At 32.4% G+C, this 15,710-nt stretch overlaps 3 protein-coding genes across 3 annotated transcripts; 1 reads left to right on the plus strand and 2 right to left on the minus strand.

Annotated features, from left to right (window-relative positions):
• The first annotated feature begins 987 nt into the window (after positions 1-987).
• On the plus strand, positions 988-5,042 carry LOC107423507 (chromophore lyase CRL, chloroplastic). Its single transcript, XM_048477367.2, has 9 exons — positions 988-1,565; positions 1,678-1,727; positions 2,124-2,184; positions 2,284-2,319; positions 2,612-2,662; positions 2,993-3,085; positions 4,266-4,370; positions 4,542-4,634; positions 4,740-5,042. The coding sequence occupies exons 1-9, from the start codon at positions 1,365-1,367 to the stop codon at positions 4,878-4,880; spliced, it is 831 nt and encodes a 276-aa protein (XP_048333324.1). The 5' UTR covers positions 988-1,364; the 3' UTR covers positions 4,881-5,042.
• A 319-nt stretch (positions 5,043-5,361) lies between these two features.
• LOC107423511 (uncharacterized) lies at positions 5,362-6,849 on the minus strand. Its single transcript, XM_016033081.4, has 4 exons — positions 6,443-6,849; positions 6,216-6,274; positions 5,700-5,817; positions 5,362-5,566 (listed from the first exon to the last, which is right to left on the minus strand). Exons 1-4 carry the CDS (start codon positions 6,697-6,699, stop codon positions 5,488-5,490), a joined length of 513 nt encoding a protein of 170 aa, XP_015888567.2. The 5' UTR covers positions 6,700-6,849; the 3' UTR covers positions 5,362-5,487.
• A 5,792-nt stretch (positions 6,850-12,641) lies between these two features.
• On the minus strand, positions 12,642-15,424 carry LOC107423504 (probable beta-1,4-xylosyltransferase IRX10L). The gene is made up of 4 exons (XM_016033072.4): positions 14,976-15,424; positions 13,794-14,182; positions 13,472-13,713; positions 12,642-13,331 (listed from the first exon to the last, which is right to left on the minus strand). Exons 1-4 carry the CDS (start codon positions 15,079-15,081, stop codon positions 12,818-12,820), a joined length of 1,251 nt encoding a protein of 416 aa, XP_015888558.1. The 5' UTR covers positions 15,082-15,424; the 3' UTR covers positions 12,642-12,817.
• Positions 15,425-15,710: the final 286 nt, after the last annotated feature.

Here is a 15,710-nt window from a genome sequence, read left to right on the forward strand (position 1 = left end):
GGAATTTTAAGCATCTTCATTGTATATAATGAAGCAGGGTATAAGAAACTGACTTGATAAGAGTTGTTCTACCTGCTAGGTAGGGGGTTATAGACATTTATTTCACCAAAAAAATAAAAAATAAAAAAATAAAAGAGGTTGTTATAGACATACATTCAAGGTTCCACAAAATTCAATAACCTCAAGAAAATGCTTATGGTTTTGTTGTTATTTAACGAAGTATAAATCTATGTTCTTATCAAGGTATGAACTAACATTTGGATATAAATTGGTGATCCTGCTGCTGATTCAGAGTTGGAAAATCTTCTAAACATTTTTATAATCATTATGGCTTCAGATTCGTTAAGCTGATGTGCAAATATCAAATGACAAACAATTCTTCACATGCCTCTACTTTTGTCTTTTATACAAGCTCAATAATAGCATGAGTTTAGCTTATCCAAAATCAAAATCAAACAAGTGAAAAGACAGAATTTTGGAGAAACTATGTATGTATGGAGTCTGAAGATAGAATAGATTGGGAGTATTTTCTTTCATTATTTTTTTGAAAGAAAAGTAAAGATAATAAAATGATTGCAAAAAAAAAGGTTAAAAAATGATTATAAATTAGAAATAAATTTAAAATGCAGTAGTAGAAAGAATTATTAAAAATAGTTCATAATGGACCTTAGTGTGTGAAATAAAATATGAAAAAATAACACTGGAAAAGTAATAAATGAGAATAAAAAGATAATAGTTGATATAAAATTTATCTCAACCAAGGGAAAATTAAAATTGCAAATGTAAATTTATCTTTATCTACATCAATAAAAACATTAAATATAGTCCTTTTAAACTAAACTATAATAAAAATATAGTTTATTTTATTTGTTAATTAAAAGGTGAGAATTTGAGAATTTTTTTTTACCGTATTATCTTTTTTTGGAAGAGAATTTGAGAAACAAAATCGATCTCCTCAATTCGACAGTAGGCCATCGGGACACGTGACAAGCCTTAAGAAATCAAAGTGACTCCCGTCTCTTTTTCACTTGCTCTGCTCAACATCAACACTCAAAAAAAAAAAAAAAAAACACCGATTCAATCCCAAGAAAAAACAGTCTTGTTTTTTTCCTTTCTGTGGTAGTTTTCTCGGGAAAATCCCAGTCTTCAGCTTTTCTTTGCTTTCAGTATATATATATATTTCCAGAGGGTAAAGAGAAAAAAGAAGAGAGAGAGAGAGAGGGAAATGGAGATATGGTTGAAGAAGACGAAGAGGAAAGTAGTGGTAAGCTTAGTTGGTAATAAAAGTGTGGGATTGGGTATTTTTCGGTGCTGAAAATTAAAAAAAAAATTGATAAAGTTGGATTTTTTTACATAAAAAAATTATGGTTACTGGTGGGTCGGAGTCCAGCAACTCCAACTCCGACTCCAATCCGACGTCGTCTGGGGGATGGAGTGCGGCTCGAGGGTTGGTAATGAAGAGCCTTGTTCTGTTAGGAGGTGCTCTCTTGCTGAAGCGTCTCACCAAGTCCACTACTCGCTGGGACCATGCCCGTCTCGTTGCTCGCTCTTTCTCTGGCGAAAAGGCACTTTCTCTCTTTTTTTTTCCTTCTTCTTTAATTATTTTTAAAAAAATTATATTTAACAAAATAATTAATATGGGTATCCATTTTTTTTAAAAAAAATTCTTGGGGATAGATTTCAACGGAGCAAGCATCCAGAGATCCTGATAATTACTTCAATATCAGGTACCCTTATTATACCTCATCAAAAAGTTTTATTTTTATTTTTTATTTTTTGTGTGTGATTATTATGCCTTTGTATTCAATTTTATATATATATATATATATATGTATGTATTATTTTTGTTGACTACTTTGATTGCTTTTTCACATTCTGCATTGGGGCTAATTTGAAAGTAAATTGTTATCATATTCTGATGTAGCAGTTTGTTGCATTTGTTTTTGAAGTAAGTTATATGCTGACTTCACTACCAAAAACCAAGGACCATTTTTCTAGATGTTGTGTTGATCCTAAGTGATAATTGATGTCCTTAGCTCTCATAAGCATTGACATACTAAGATGGTCTCTTTTAGTGCCAATGAAAAACCATGTGTTATAGCTTCATCTTTATGTTTCTGTAGAATGCTTACATGCCCAGCTGCAGAGATGGTTGATGGTTCAAAGGTTTTATATTTTGAACAAGTGAGTGGGACCCACTCTTTATCTAATAGTTTTTTTATGTTTCAGTAAACAGTGATTATATGCCTAATTATACTTCACAAATTTTCTCTCTGTTGGTAGGCATTCAGGAGAACTCCTCAGAAGCCCTTTCGGCAGGTATGCAGATTACCGTAAATGGTTGCAAAACACGGTTAACTTGGTTTCTCAATCCTTTTTGCTCTCACCTTTCTCAATTCTCTGTTCCTAATGTGTTTTGTTCATTCTCTTTTAGGCTTCCCCTGAATTTTTTATTTGAATTTGTCATTTTCTCCTTTGTATGGAAGCATCTCTTAATCCTGACTGAATTTTCCCAGAAATTTCTCAACGGATGAAGCTGTTATTTAAGCTTTTAGATTGCATATATAGATGATTCTTACATATATTGATTGAGGCTGCTTTCTGGTTGCAGAGATTTTATATGGTGAAGCCTTGCCCAAAAGAGTTGAAATGTGATGTGGAGGTGAGAACTTAGTCTGTTTTACTTTGAAGTTTGAAAAGCATTTTGTTCCTCTCCATGTTTTCGTAAAAGTGTTCTAGTTGTCAGTCGGATTGTTGGAAACTGCTTCTCCTTTTAGTATGTTCACATGTTACTTAGAACTTCCATTACTGCTCCTGTTTGTTAGCAGTTGGTAGTTGGTGATGTATGTATAAGATGTAACTGTTGCTTTCCATTCAATTTAAGTGAGAAGTTTTGTTTTAGACTTTCATTTTTATCATGGTGATGGCATATCTTTTATCTGTTTATGGACTCAAATATTATTCTATAGTTTGACTTCTCTTCAATTGGCAGCTAAGTTCATATGCCATTAGAGATGTAGAAGAGTACAAGAATTTCTGTGACCGCCCAAGGGACCAGCGCCCACTGCCTGAAGAAGTTATTGGAGTAAGCATTCAGTCACTTCAAATTCATTATTTTGCTTTGGAAGGCATTATAGGAGATTCATTTTTTTTTTTTTTCCTTTATTGGACACATTATCTATTTTCTGATGCGTGCTTGTTCAGTTTAAAGTTCATGTTAAGAAATGGTATTTTGAATTTCTGGATTGGTTGTTAACTTACGTAAGGCTTACAAAAATAGAAAATGTTCTGTCATGTGAGATGATTTAAGAGTTCTTTAAATGAGACGACAATCCCAAAGCATAGAGTGGGTGGACATGTAGACAGGATAAAGAAAGACATTAATTGAGATGGTACAGGTTAAAAATTTGGAGCAGGGAGTGACAGAAGATTGTGACCCACTCTAACTATGTTATTTAGATGGTACTACATTAAATATTGAAGGTTAGGCAATGGCGTTGGCGAGTCAGAGACACAGTAATCACTTTAAAATCATCTATTGATAAAATGACTTTTGGAATATGAAATTAAATGTTTTTTAAATTTTTTGCTTTCACATAACCTTTATCCTCTTCTTTCGGAGTATATGAATGAATAGGAAAGGAGACAATAATGTCTTCAAGGCATTATGATATAAAATATTGGAAGTTGTGCAAAATTTGAAAAAGCTTTTTTGTTGTGTAGTTCATTTGCAGCTTTAGTCCTGCTTGCATGTCTTCATCACTAATAAATTTGTCTGTTTTGTTTATATGATGAAAAGCAGCACAGTGTTATTAATTTAAGAAATATAGGGAAATGAATATATGTCTGGAGTACTGTGGAGTTTGGTCAGAGAAATGTTTGTAAACGTTGGTTTGAAGTTGAACTCACCAGATACTCAGCTTATGCCAAAATCTGTTCTTCTGTCATTAATGAACCTCAATATAAATTTTGTGGTGATTGAACTGATTCACTAAAACTTAACTACTGTGGAGAACCAATTTCTTATGGCTCAATCAAACCCATGAAGTACCTGGCTTGATGTTTTTGAGCTCGATATTTTAATTTGGGGATACTGATAACCTTGGATTTTGATGTAATTTTACCAGCCTATACTGACCTTGTCTGTGAGGTTTCTGATCTCATTTTGTGATTGGATTTTAATATTGTTCATTTGAATTTCAGAAGATCCAAATCTTATCAAAGGAAAAGGAAAAACCCATCATCTATTTTTCTTGTGATTACAGGACATTGCTGAACATTTGACAACCATATATCTTAAACGCTGTGACCGTGGGAAACGCTGTTTATATGAAGGTTCAACTCCACCTGAAGGGTTTCCTAATTCATGGGTAATCGCCTTTGAGCCTAATCTATTTTTTCCCAGTTACTTTTTCCTTTCACTTCTGTTGTTTCTGATATAGAAATATTTGAGGGAACATATCATATTTAGCTTGATTCAGTGGCATGTTGATGGGTTGGAATACTAGTATTCATTGACAGTATCTTCTTCTTTTTGACAGAGTGGAGCAAGCCACTGTACTTCTGAAGTTTCAGTTTTGAAAAATAATGAGATACACATCTGGGAGAGGGGCTATGACGATGATGGAAATCATGTAAAATTTTCTAATCTAGATACATTAATTAAATCACCTTGATGGTTATTTGGCAGCAGTAGTTTTGATTTGGTGGTAATTTAAGTTGCTTTTGTGTGTTTATAGGTTTGGGGACCAAGGGAAGGTCCTTACGAATTCAAGCCTGCGCCGGCCTCTAGTAATAATGACATGTTTTCTCCTTTCAATTTCCCTATTCAGCAATCCATTGAGAAAAGAATAGAGGGTTCATTCGTCTTGCAGGATTGAACACTTGTTAGTATTTTTGCAGCATGTAAATTGGTTTACCTCAAACTTACTGGTTTATGTTCAGTGTGAATTACCTTCTATGCCTCATCAATTTTGGTTTGTAGAATTGTTCACAAGTTATACTTCACAATCAATAAATATTATCTGATAGCATATTAAAGATGGGTTCAAGTATATACGTTCAAGAAAACATCTGAACTGTGAGGATTTTTGTTTTCTTTTTGGACATGGTAAACAGTGAGATATATTTTGATTCAAAGAACTAGTGTTTTTTTATATTGAAATGGGCATTACTTGAGCTTGCCTTCTAGGAAGTATTCTAAATTTATCAAATTTGTTTCTATTCCTTAAGGATTCATCTGATAAAATTTTTAACATTAAAAAATTAATTGAAAATTATTCAATAACCTTCATATAAGTATTATATTGTAAATCTTTGAAAAGTAGCCTATTCTCTATTAAACCAGGACCATATTAGGGGTTTTTAGACGAAAACAAAAAATTGGAGTAAATATAATTGATCTTTGTCCTACACAAATTGAAATTAGAAGAAAATTTTGGTTCATCCACTCCAAAAGTGGAAAAAGGAGTTTCTACAAATTTCAATTTAATATGTATTGTTGAGGTAGAAGTATAACCCAGCAAGTGCAGCAATTCCAACCACAACTGCAATAGGCAATGCTTTCCTGCACCAGTTCAATGACTATTTTTTAGTAATTCAAAAATTTAAATTTTCTCCGCCTTATAAAATTTGGTCATATAGGAAGAAATATATACATATATTATATAAAAATGGAGATTAATAAATAAAATAGTTACCCAATTGCTTCATCTTTCTGAATCTCTGCTTTTCGTGCCTTCCTCACATCTGTTTGATTAGCATTTTTGGTCACAGCAGGTGCATATGGCCTGAACCTCCTTTTTGGAGCTCCACAAACTGCAGCACAAAATTAAAATTATTGCCTACTTAATAATCAAAATCTTTACATTTAATCCTCAATTCAATTGAGTTTCTTAGTTTTCACAAAAACAAATATAAATTTTTTTTTAGTCTTTGCAATACACACTCCTGAAACAAACCATGCACTTTCCTCATATATTATTTCCAAGTCAACATATACAACTTACTTTTTGTATATATAACTTTCCCAAGTTTAATGACAAACAAGCCAATAAAAAATAATCTTTAATTAACTAACACTAAAAATTTAAAATTTAATATTGAAGTTTTACAAGAAAAGATGCCCAAAGATGATATAGTGTGTTAATAAAATGCATTAGTTACATTTGATTGATGATAAAATATAACACTTGATAATTAAAAATCAAACTTACCCGGGCAGAAATAGTTATCAGGTTGTTTCTCAAAGGGTGTTCTCTCATTATATATATACCTGCAGACACATATATACATACATAAAATTACCAGATCTTTATTAATTTTCCCTTCAATATTTCATAGTAAATAGAAAAAATTATTAAGGAAAAAAGAAAGAAAGAAAGGGAATTAAGTAAAAAGTGAAGTATTATATGTTATATATTATATATTATATATATGGTACCCGCAATCACGGCAGATATAGGCCTGCTTCTTGGAAGCCACACGCATAGAGAACCTGGGAGCTGCAGAAGCAATAGAGGCCTGTTGATGGTGAGTAGACACCATTAACAGGTTAGCACAAGGAGAGAAGAAGGAAGACTTCAAAGCAAAACCATCGGAGGGTGCTCGGAGCCCGGCATTATTGCCGGTCGGAGCTAGAAGAGATAATCGTGGTACGGTTTTTGTAGTTGACATGGTTGCCTGCAGTTGCAGGGCCATTGTGATTGTGATTTGTATGTTAGTTAACTAGCTGCTAAGGAAGAAAGAAGAAGAAGAAGAAGATATAAGAAGATAAGAGAAAACAGAGGGTCATAAACTATTAGGTGCAAGCGTGGCTTTCACACTCCCCACACAATACTAAGGTTTACTAAGGTTTTGTTTGGTTTATATCCCTTACCTTTTTTATGTACTTTTTCTTTTTTTTATTACTTTTTTATTTATATATTTCATATTTTGTGGTTGTGTTCTAATATCTATGGATGCCCAAATTTAGAAAGACTATTATTAAGTAAGATTGGTTTGGTGGTAAACTTTTCACTCTTACATTGTAAAATTTGTGAGTTTGATATGTTTTTACCTCCCATTTAAAATATAAACTACCTGCTACCAACCAAATAAATAAATAAATAAATAAATAAAATTACAAAAGGTACCTTCACTTGTTTAAATTGGAAGAATTACATGAACGAATTTTATTGATTTTGGCATAAATGCTTTTGCATTTGTGGAAATAAAATGCTATTTTCCATCATAGATGATTATTAGTGAGATAAACATATCAAATGATAATTTAAATACTTATAATTAAAAGAATTTATTTTTAAAAATTTAGTATACAAAATAATAAAATTAAATATTTCAATTAAAATATATGATATTCTATTATTAATAGTGGCAAATAGTAAGACTTATTGTATAACTACTCAATTGAATTATATTTTATTTTCATTTTAATGTTACTCTTTTTGTGCACATGTTTTTTTATAAAATTTTCCCTTATGAATACAATCAAGCTGTAATTTATGAATACAATCAATTAAACTGTAATTTACAATCACCAGTTTGGAGCTTCCCATACAAAGATTCTTGATAGATACTTTTGACAAACAATCCTAATCTTTAAATTTATTTAATCTAATGGTATAGATTTGTTCTTTTTAAAAGAATTCTTATAATCATATCTAAACTTTTATTTAAAACATAAATGACATTTATTTTATATGCATAAATTAATTACTTTTTCAATCATATTTCTCTTTTCTAATGTGTTTGTTTTTCTATAATAAGATAACGTACTCCTACATGATCATTGCATGAGGTTTGTTCTTTCTAATTTTTAGAAGCTATATGGATGAAAGTAATCTCTGTAATTCAATTTTGCAAGCAAATTGCCATAAATTTACTTCAGAGGCTTAATATATAGTTTAAAAAAAAAGAAAAAAAGAATAGATTATGTATAAATAGATGGAACCGGACCCAAAAAATAAAAAATAAAAAAGATATATAGAACCAATATTCTAAGTTCAGGTGTTAGCATAATATGTAGTACAAAGTATCAACTAATTTTAAGAAAAAGAAAAAAAAAAAACACTATATTCATTAAGATGATAATTAAAAGTGTGTGGCAACATATATATCTTAACAATATCATATATATCATATCTACTATTTGAACAAATTTGATACCGTTCCCAAAAAAAAAAAAAAAAAAGTTATACAAAATTATTTTGTATATAGAAAAATAAATAAATAAATAGAGAAAAACACGATTGGAAGAATTAAATTGTGCATATCAAATAAATGTCATTTGTACTTTACTTAATATAAAAAGTGTTTGTATATAAGTAAAAAAAAATTTAAGGACTTTACGCTCTCTCTCTCTCTCTCTCTCTCTCTCTCTCTCTCTCTCTCTCTCTCTCTCTCTCTCTCTCTCTCTCTCTCTCTATATATATATATATATATATATATAAAATAATTTTTATCTTAACAACTATCTTCCATTTAGAATAAGTATCTTTGATAATAGATCATTAGTAGTGACAGTGAAAAATAATATTGTTCACTTCTGATCACCATATTCCATTATATTATAAGATAATTTCCAAAAAGAATAGAATATGTATAATTGATGTACATATATACATATATATATATATATATATATATATAAAGGAAAAAGTCATATTTAAGACAAAGAAATACCTCCTTAATATCCTTTCTCTCATCAAAATCAATGATGAACGCTGGTAATTACCATCCTTCTACACGGCAAAACGAAAGCACGGACCTTTTCCCATTCCATACCATCCAATTCCAAACGGCAGGCCCCTAGAAAACCATATCTATAAAATAAAGATATTAATATTGCGAAATTAGGATTAATTTATGTGTATATATAAAGCCTCATAACATTTTAATTCCTGCAACACTCCAATATATATATATATATATATACGTAATATATGTTCAGCTTTTACCTTATAATGATCTTAAATTTCTCTTCTTTGTTCATCTCTGTTTCGTGTTCTTCCATTAATGTTTCTAATTCCACCTCCACTTCCTCTACAAGTATTCAAACACATTGCCTTCCTGATCAAGGCACAGCTCTGTTGCAATTCAAACAAGACCTTGCATTTCATAAACCCAACTTCAGTTGTTACTAGTACCATCGTTCTGTGTATGGAAACCATTCCTATGACGATTTTCATGACCTATTATCCAAAGATGAAGTCTTGGTATGCTGCTGATAAGGATTGATGGTGTTACTTGTGACAAGAAAACAGGACAAATTGTTGGTTTGGACTTGGCAAACAGTAGGCTTCAAGGGACTTTGGGTTCTAACAGCAGCTTGTTTAAGTTGCATCACCTTCAAAAATTCAACCTTGCCTTCAACAACTTCAGTTTCTTTCCGATCCCCTCTAAGTTCGGTGGGATTTCAAGGTTAACTTATCTCAACCTCTCTTTTTCTATGTTTTCTGGGAGCATCCCATCATCTCTTGTTTAACCAATTTCGTTTCCCTTGAAGTCTCTTCTTTTGAAAGTAATGATGCAACTGGTCTTTTATATCTCAAATAAGTAGATTTCATTAATCTCACCGAAAACATGGCAACCTCAAGGAAACTTCGTAACAAGTTAACACTTCATCTTCAATACCTCAATCCTTGGCAAATTTGTCTTCCTTGACATCTTTTGCTCTTGGTGGTTGTGGTTTACATGGCATATTCCCGGTGAAAATCTTTCTGTTTCCCTAGTTGTTTCCCTAGTTACACTATGTTCATTTGTCTTGTAACTATATTCTTACTGGATTTCTTCCTCAATTTCAGTGTTCAAGTTGACAAACCTAACATTTCTTAACCTTGATTGTAACAATTGAAACTTTTCAAATTAGGCAAGCTTAAATTTTCTTTCCCTTTCACTCAGTGGTCTGTCTATAACAGAATTAAGCATAAATTCTGAACTTCCAAATTTTCAAGACTTGCTTCTGTTTTCATGCAACATTGTTGAATTTCTCAAATTCCTCAAAGACCCAAGATCAATTAGAGTCATTAGATCTTTCCTGTAACAGAATTGAAGGTCAAATACCAAATTGGGTATGGGTTTCCATAGAGAAAATGAAATTGATGAGCTATCTAGACTTGACTCACAACAATTTGCAAGGTTCACTTAAGTTCCAACACCGTTCATATCCTACTTTTACATCTTGGAAAGTAACTTGACCTGAAGAATTCACCAGTTGTTTCGTAACTGGACTAATCTTAAGTCCTCCACATGTCTAGGAATCGCTTCGATGGAACCATTCCACAATGGATGGGAAGCTTTGGTAGTTCACTTCAGGTATTGAACCTGCAGGGTAACAACTTTCATGGAAGCCTATACAGATGTTTACATGAAAGCATGAACAGTTTGTTGACATTGGACCAAAGAAACAAGAAGTTACAAGGAAAAGTTCCAAAGACTTTGATCAACTGTAGCAAGTTAGAAGTTCTAAATCTTGAACACAATCGAATAAGTGAGACGTTCCCGTTTTGGTCACAAAATTTGCCAAATCTACAAGTTCTTGTGTTGGGAGGAAATAAATTTCATAGTCCAATATGGCATCCTCATAAGTTTTCAGGTTTTGTCAACTTGCGTATCATTGATCTATCTTTCAATAATTTTAGTTTGAAGTTTATCATCAGAATACTTTAGAAATTGGAGTGGCATGGAAAATGCAAATATGTCACACTTGAAATATATGGGTTATTTGTCCAACTATTATACAGAGCACTATCCAATGACGGTGATGAATAAGAGGCTAGAAATGCTTGTCAAGACCTTAACCATCTTGATGTCCATTGACCTCTCAAATAACAGATTAAACGGAGAAATTCCAAGTACTACAGGAAATCTTCGGTCTTTAATCGTGCTCACCTTGTCTAGCAACAGTTTCACTGGTACTATTCTATCATCTCTACGAAATCTAAGTGACCTTGAACTGTTAGCTCTTTTGAAAAACAAGCTCTTTGGTAGAATCCCTGAAGAATTAACATATCTCACATTTCTTCTTAGAGTATTTAAACCTGTCCCAGAATCAGCTTGCAGGCCAAATTCCACAAGGAAGACAGTTTGATACATTTTCAAATTCATCTTTTGAAGAAAATCCAGGACTATTTGGCTCATTGTCTAAGAAAGATGAAAAAATGGACACACCAATTTCTGACCAAAGCGAGGTTGAATCAGGAAATGGCTTTGGTTGGAAACCAGTAGTGTTTGGATATGGAAGTGGAATGGTTGGATTGGTTTTGGGACATGTCACCCTATCAAGAAGGCCAAGCTGGTTTAGGAAATTTTTGTTTATAGAAATATTAATCTGTGTATGCTGGTGAACTATTGTAGATTGTTGTGTTTTTCTTTCTTAATTTATTTAATTTTCAATAACATAAACCTCGTTTGGATTAATTGCTTTGAATATTTGCTCTATATTTCTTTAGTTTTGAATAATAATTTTAGTTTATGTTTGTAGATTTTGTATTAATTACCAACAAGAAGGAAAAAAAAAAGAAATACAGAGTATAAAAATGTTAGTTATATATGTATATTAGAAACTGTAATTTATTTTTTTATTTTTTTTATTAAAGTATGTGACATTTTTAACTTAGCCGTGTATTGGCAAACTTTATTCAAATTTTAGAAACAAAAAATTATTTATTTTTTTAAATTAAAAATAATTCACATACAAAATATTATTAATTATTTTTCGTTTATTTTCATTATGTATACATTATCATTGCGAACATAATAAGATATAATATATTTAAAAGTTGCCCATATTCTCTTTCTTTGGATTTCTGATGGGAATAAGAAATAAGGTAAGATTTGTCTGAAAATATAAGGCATATATGATGATTGATTAATACACAAGACCTTCCACAACAAAGTCCACACAAAGGAGAAAGAGAACCAGAATATTCAAACTTAGCCTTTCAAGATCGACACGCCAATTAAAATTTCCTTTGTCAAGCTGAATATACACGTTATTCCTTTTTTTTTTGGTTCCCAACATTATATAAATATATTGATTCTGTCTTCTTGTCTTTCAACTCCAAATCTAATATTAATGATTATTGACATCTAAGTTTCTTTTGTTATTTATTTATTTATATTTTTAGTTTCTAGGTGAAAACCATCTAAGTTTGTCTCTAAAAGAGCTCAAATGTATAATATTGTTTGTCTCTAAAAGAGCCAAAATGTATAATATCGGTTCTACAGTTTTTGCAAGCCAACTTTTCGGGTGGTCTCATGGCTACATGGTTTTTTGGTTTTTCAGGGTAATAAGTTCTGTAATTTAATTAACAAGGCTTAGCTGATATAGAGCAGTAATAATTAAAATTAGAAGTTAACAATTCTATTATCTACAATGTATTTAGAAATATTTTGATCGTACAAACAGATCCCCAAAATTTACATAATACTATTCTTTATTAACTTTTATGGGAAAAAATAATATATACATATATATATATATATATATATATATGCCCTGATATTTACTTTACCTTAGGTAAGTGGTGATATGGAAATGCCTTCAACTGAAATTATCACCCCCACATTAGCCAAGAGAAAAATTGTATCTAACTAACCAAAGTAAAATAAAGGTAAATACAGGAGAACGTACCTAGATCTGTGTAAAAAGGAATGTGTAAAAATGGATTCATTTTTGGCTAAAACGGCATTTACAATTCCATAAAGTCAGCACCTCAGTTACAACAACAACATCTTTTGGTAATGTTTGGAGGCAGGACTAAGGGATACAATGAAAGAGAGTTCCTATCACACCCCAGATACATGAGGTAACCTGCTACCAAGGTTTCAGGTCACCTACTGGACCTGCAGTCCAGTTTAAGATCTTCTCACCCGGCTTCAAGTAAATGCTCCGGTCATGGGGCAATTTTCGAGCAAGTCCGTTCAGAACTTGATGGAATGCATCTCCGGGTTGAGCAGGTTGTGGGAATAACATTGCTTGCTTCATTGAAGGGTTGGCAAGCAATCTTTGCTTCCTTAGGATTAAATCAAGTGGGATCGATGTGAGTATTGTGTCCAAGTTTGGTACATCCTTCTCATCTACAAACACCCCTATTTCTTCCCATGGGATTGCATCAGCAAAAGGCAGAACTATGTCATCCGCTATGATTACAGGAATGCAGCCAAAAATCACTGCTTCGACCAATCTAGGGCTCCAAGGAGCCCAGCCGAGTGGGCACAAACAGAACACAGCTCGTTGCATGTCCTCATAATATGTGGTAGGGTGCTCTGTTGAAATATCAAAAAGCGGGTTGTCCTTGAAATTCTCCCACACTGCTGCTCGTGCACCTCTGTAATGTCATAGAATAAAGTTAGACTAGAGGCTACTTGACATGAACTTATCCTATCTTAAAATTACCGATTAGAACATGGAACTGAAGAAACCTATTTTATAGTGACTTCTACATTTGGTATTAGTAGTAAGGGTTACCTTGCATAATAACCACCTTCTGGATCATTTCCCACATCATAAAACAAGCCTCGGAAATAAACAAAGATTGATCTAGGAATTTGCTCAGGAATCAGGTGGGCTTGCATTTTCTGTGGGGGAGCATAAGGAGGAACGGTAATTGAGCCTTCTTTCAAACAAACATGATTCCGTTGCCCAAAAGTCTGAACCAAGGTAGCATGTTGAAGCAAGGGCAGAATTCCTCTTTCAATTGCCTTCTCCTCCTACAATGACAAGAGAAAATAGGAAATAATTAAAAGTAGATATAAAAGAATGATTCTACAAAGAAAGCCAAGCTCCTTACTTGATAATGGAAGCATGCTCCAAAGTCATGAGGCACAACAAAAAAGTGATCTGCCCCTTCTGTCCGATTCCAATAAGGCCAGTTTGAAGATATAAGCTGGATTGCACTCCTCATCATCCGAGGTGACTTAAAAGGCAAAGGCAGGCCATTTGGTGTCAGGTCACACGTGGTGTATACAGGGGTATAGAACCAATCAGCTTCTTCAGGATTAAGGGTTCTAACAGGGCTAGATAAGAGAAACCGATGCATAAAGATCTCAGCAGCAAACATATGGGTCAGGCACCTCGGGTCCTTCTGCAGAATCTTCTTGTTGTATTTGCTTGGAAGCTCATACACAAAGACTTTCAACCTTCCCACTGGATCATCTTCCAAGACATCACCAGCGCTACCTGCATTTCAAACACTAACAGTTACACATAATGTTCTCCCAGAATTCAATTTCCAGGAAAATTTAAATTTCAATAGTTTTCAAATACTTCTAATTTTTCTCTTGACGGTAAAGATAGCATTACAAACATAGAGCCCAAGAAACCCACAGGAATTTTGGAAAACTAAACATATTAGAAATGAAATTTAAAGACAAGGTTTATATCCCAAATTTAACTTTGCTTACTCTTGAATCTAAATTCAACAACTACTTGAATCACTTTTCAGACTCCAGCTGATAAAGCATAGTAGCTTGCCTAAAATCGCAACTTGTATGAATAACCCAATTTGGTGATATCATTCTATTCACTAGAAATCATTTCTGAATATCAAATGTTCATGGATTAATGACCAAAGGTTCTTCCTTCAAATCCTAACAAGACAAAATGTCAAAGAATTCTAAGAAGACACACTGATTGGACCATATTTGGGATTCGAATGTACAATTCAGACGACAAGAGCCAAGTCAAAACTCATCAGGGTACATGTCTAAATCTTCAATTTAAAGAGCAGATCCTAAAATCGAAACATCCCTACCCAACAATAATAAGCATAGCCCCTAAGCGAAACAAACAATTGAAGCACAAAAATGAAAACCAAATCAAGAATTTAACAAAGTCCAAAAGTTAACCATAAAATTCTGAAGAAAAACAAAAACCCAAGTCAATTATATCAACAAAATGGAAATAGAATTAAGGGAAAAAAGAGAGAGAGAGAGAGAGAGAGAGAGAGAGAGAAAGAAAATTCTAATTTCACCTGAAATTCGTTCAGTCGGTTGGGCCCGGCCATGTTCCACAGCAGCACTTGCCAAAACAAAGGCAGAAAAAAGAAGGGCAAAGAAAACCCAGTTGCAGATATTCATTTTACTGAAGTGGGTAATCAGTAGAAAGAGAAGATTGCTAAGGATATCAAACTTATTTGTCTCTGAAAATCCGGAGAAGAAGAAGAAGAACAAGACAAAGAAGAATTAAGGTAGTGAAAAATAGTGAAAGGAAGAATGAACAAGCTTAATTAGTATTTTGAAAATCCGAATGAATAAACAAATTAAGTAAGAAAAGGCAAAGCAAAGCTCAGATCTCAGACAGCGACAGATAGGAGGAGCTTCTTTCTTTCGTTTGGTATTGTTCTTTCTTTGATCTTCTGACTACGAGTCGGGGTTCGATGGGAAGTCCTTCTCATTCCCTACTAACCAAAACTAATTAACCTTTTATTTTATTTATTTATTTGTACACACACCAAATTTGAAATAAAAAAAAATATAAAAATGAAAAATTGTGCACCAACCTTCAATTCTAAGTAGTATTCAAAATTTCAGCTTTTTAAATGTTTTTAAATGTCTAAAATATCTTCTTCTTCTTCTTCTTCTTTTTTATTTTTTATTTTTTTTATTTTCCCCCTCTTTGAAAAGGCCGTTTAAACATATTTTTAAAAGTATAAAATGACAAAATTACTCTATTCAAAAATATGAAAGTGGAAAAGGTTGCCGTCGAG

The sequence above is a fragment of the Ziziphus jujuba genome, chromosome 3, assembly GCF_031755915.1.
Source record: "Ziziphus jujuba cultivar Dongzao chromosome 3, ASM3175591v1".
Lineage (NCBI taxonomy): Eukaryota > Viridiplantae > Streptophyta > Magnoliopsida > Rosales > Rhamnaceae > Ziziphus > Ziziphus jujuba.

What these genes read in the sequence shown, in the direction of transcription:
- LOC107423507 (XM_048477367.2), top strand. Translation starts at nt 1,365, where the DNA reads ATGGTTACTGGTGGGTCGGAGTCCAGCAACTCCAACTCCGACTCCAAT. An exon ending in AGGTTTTATATTTTGAACAA is followed by an intron (nt 2,185 to 2,283) that starts GTGAGTGGGACC and finishes CTCTGTTGGTAG; the next exon opens with GCATTCAGGAGAACTCCTCA. An exon ending in AGTTGAAATGTGATGTGGAG is followed by an intron (nt 2,663 to 2,992) that starts GTGAGAACTTAG and finishes TTCAATTGGCAG; the next exon opens with CTAAGTTCATATGCCATTAG.
- LOC107423504 (XM_016033072.4), bottom strand. Translation starts at nt 15,081, where the DNA reads ATGAATATCTGCAACTGGGTTTTCTTTGCCCTTCTTTTTTCTGCCTTT. An exon ending in ACCGACTGAACGAATTTCAG is followed by an intron (nt 14,183 to 14,975) that starts GTGAAATTAGAA and finishes TTTGAAATGCAG; the next exon opens with GTAGCGCTGGTGATGTCTTG. An exon ending in GAAGGTGGTTATTATGCAAG is followed by an intron (nt 13,332 to 13,471) that starts GTAACCCTTACT and finishes ATGACATTACAG; the next exon opens with AGGTGCACGAGCAGCAGTGT.
- LOC107423511 (XM_016033081.4), bottom strand. Translation starts at nt 6,699, where the DNA reads ATGGCCCTGCAACTGCAGGCAACCATGTCAACTACAAAAACCGTACCA. An exon ending in TGATAACTATTTCTGCCCGG is followed by an intron (nt 5,818 to 6,215) that starts GTAAGTTTGATT and finishes TTTGTGCTGCAG; the next exon opens with TTTGTGGAGCTCCAAAAAGG. An exon ending in CAGAAAGATGAAGCAATTGG is followed by an intron (nt 5,567 to 5,699) that starts GTAACTATTTTA and finishes GAACTGGTGCAG; the next exon opens with GAAAGCATTGCCTATTGCAG.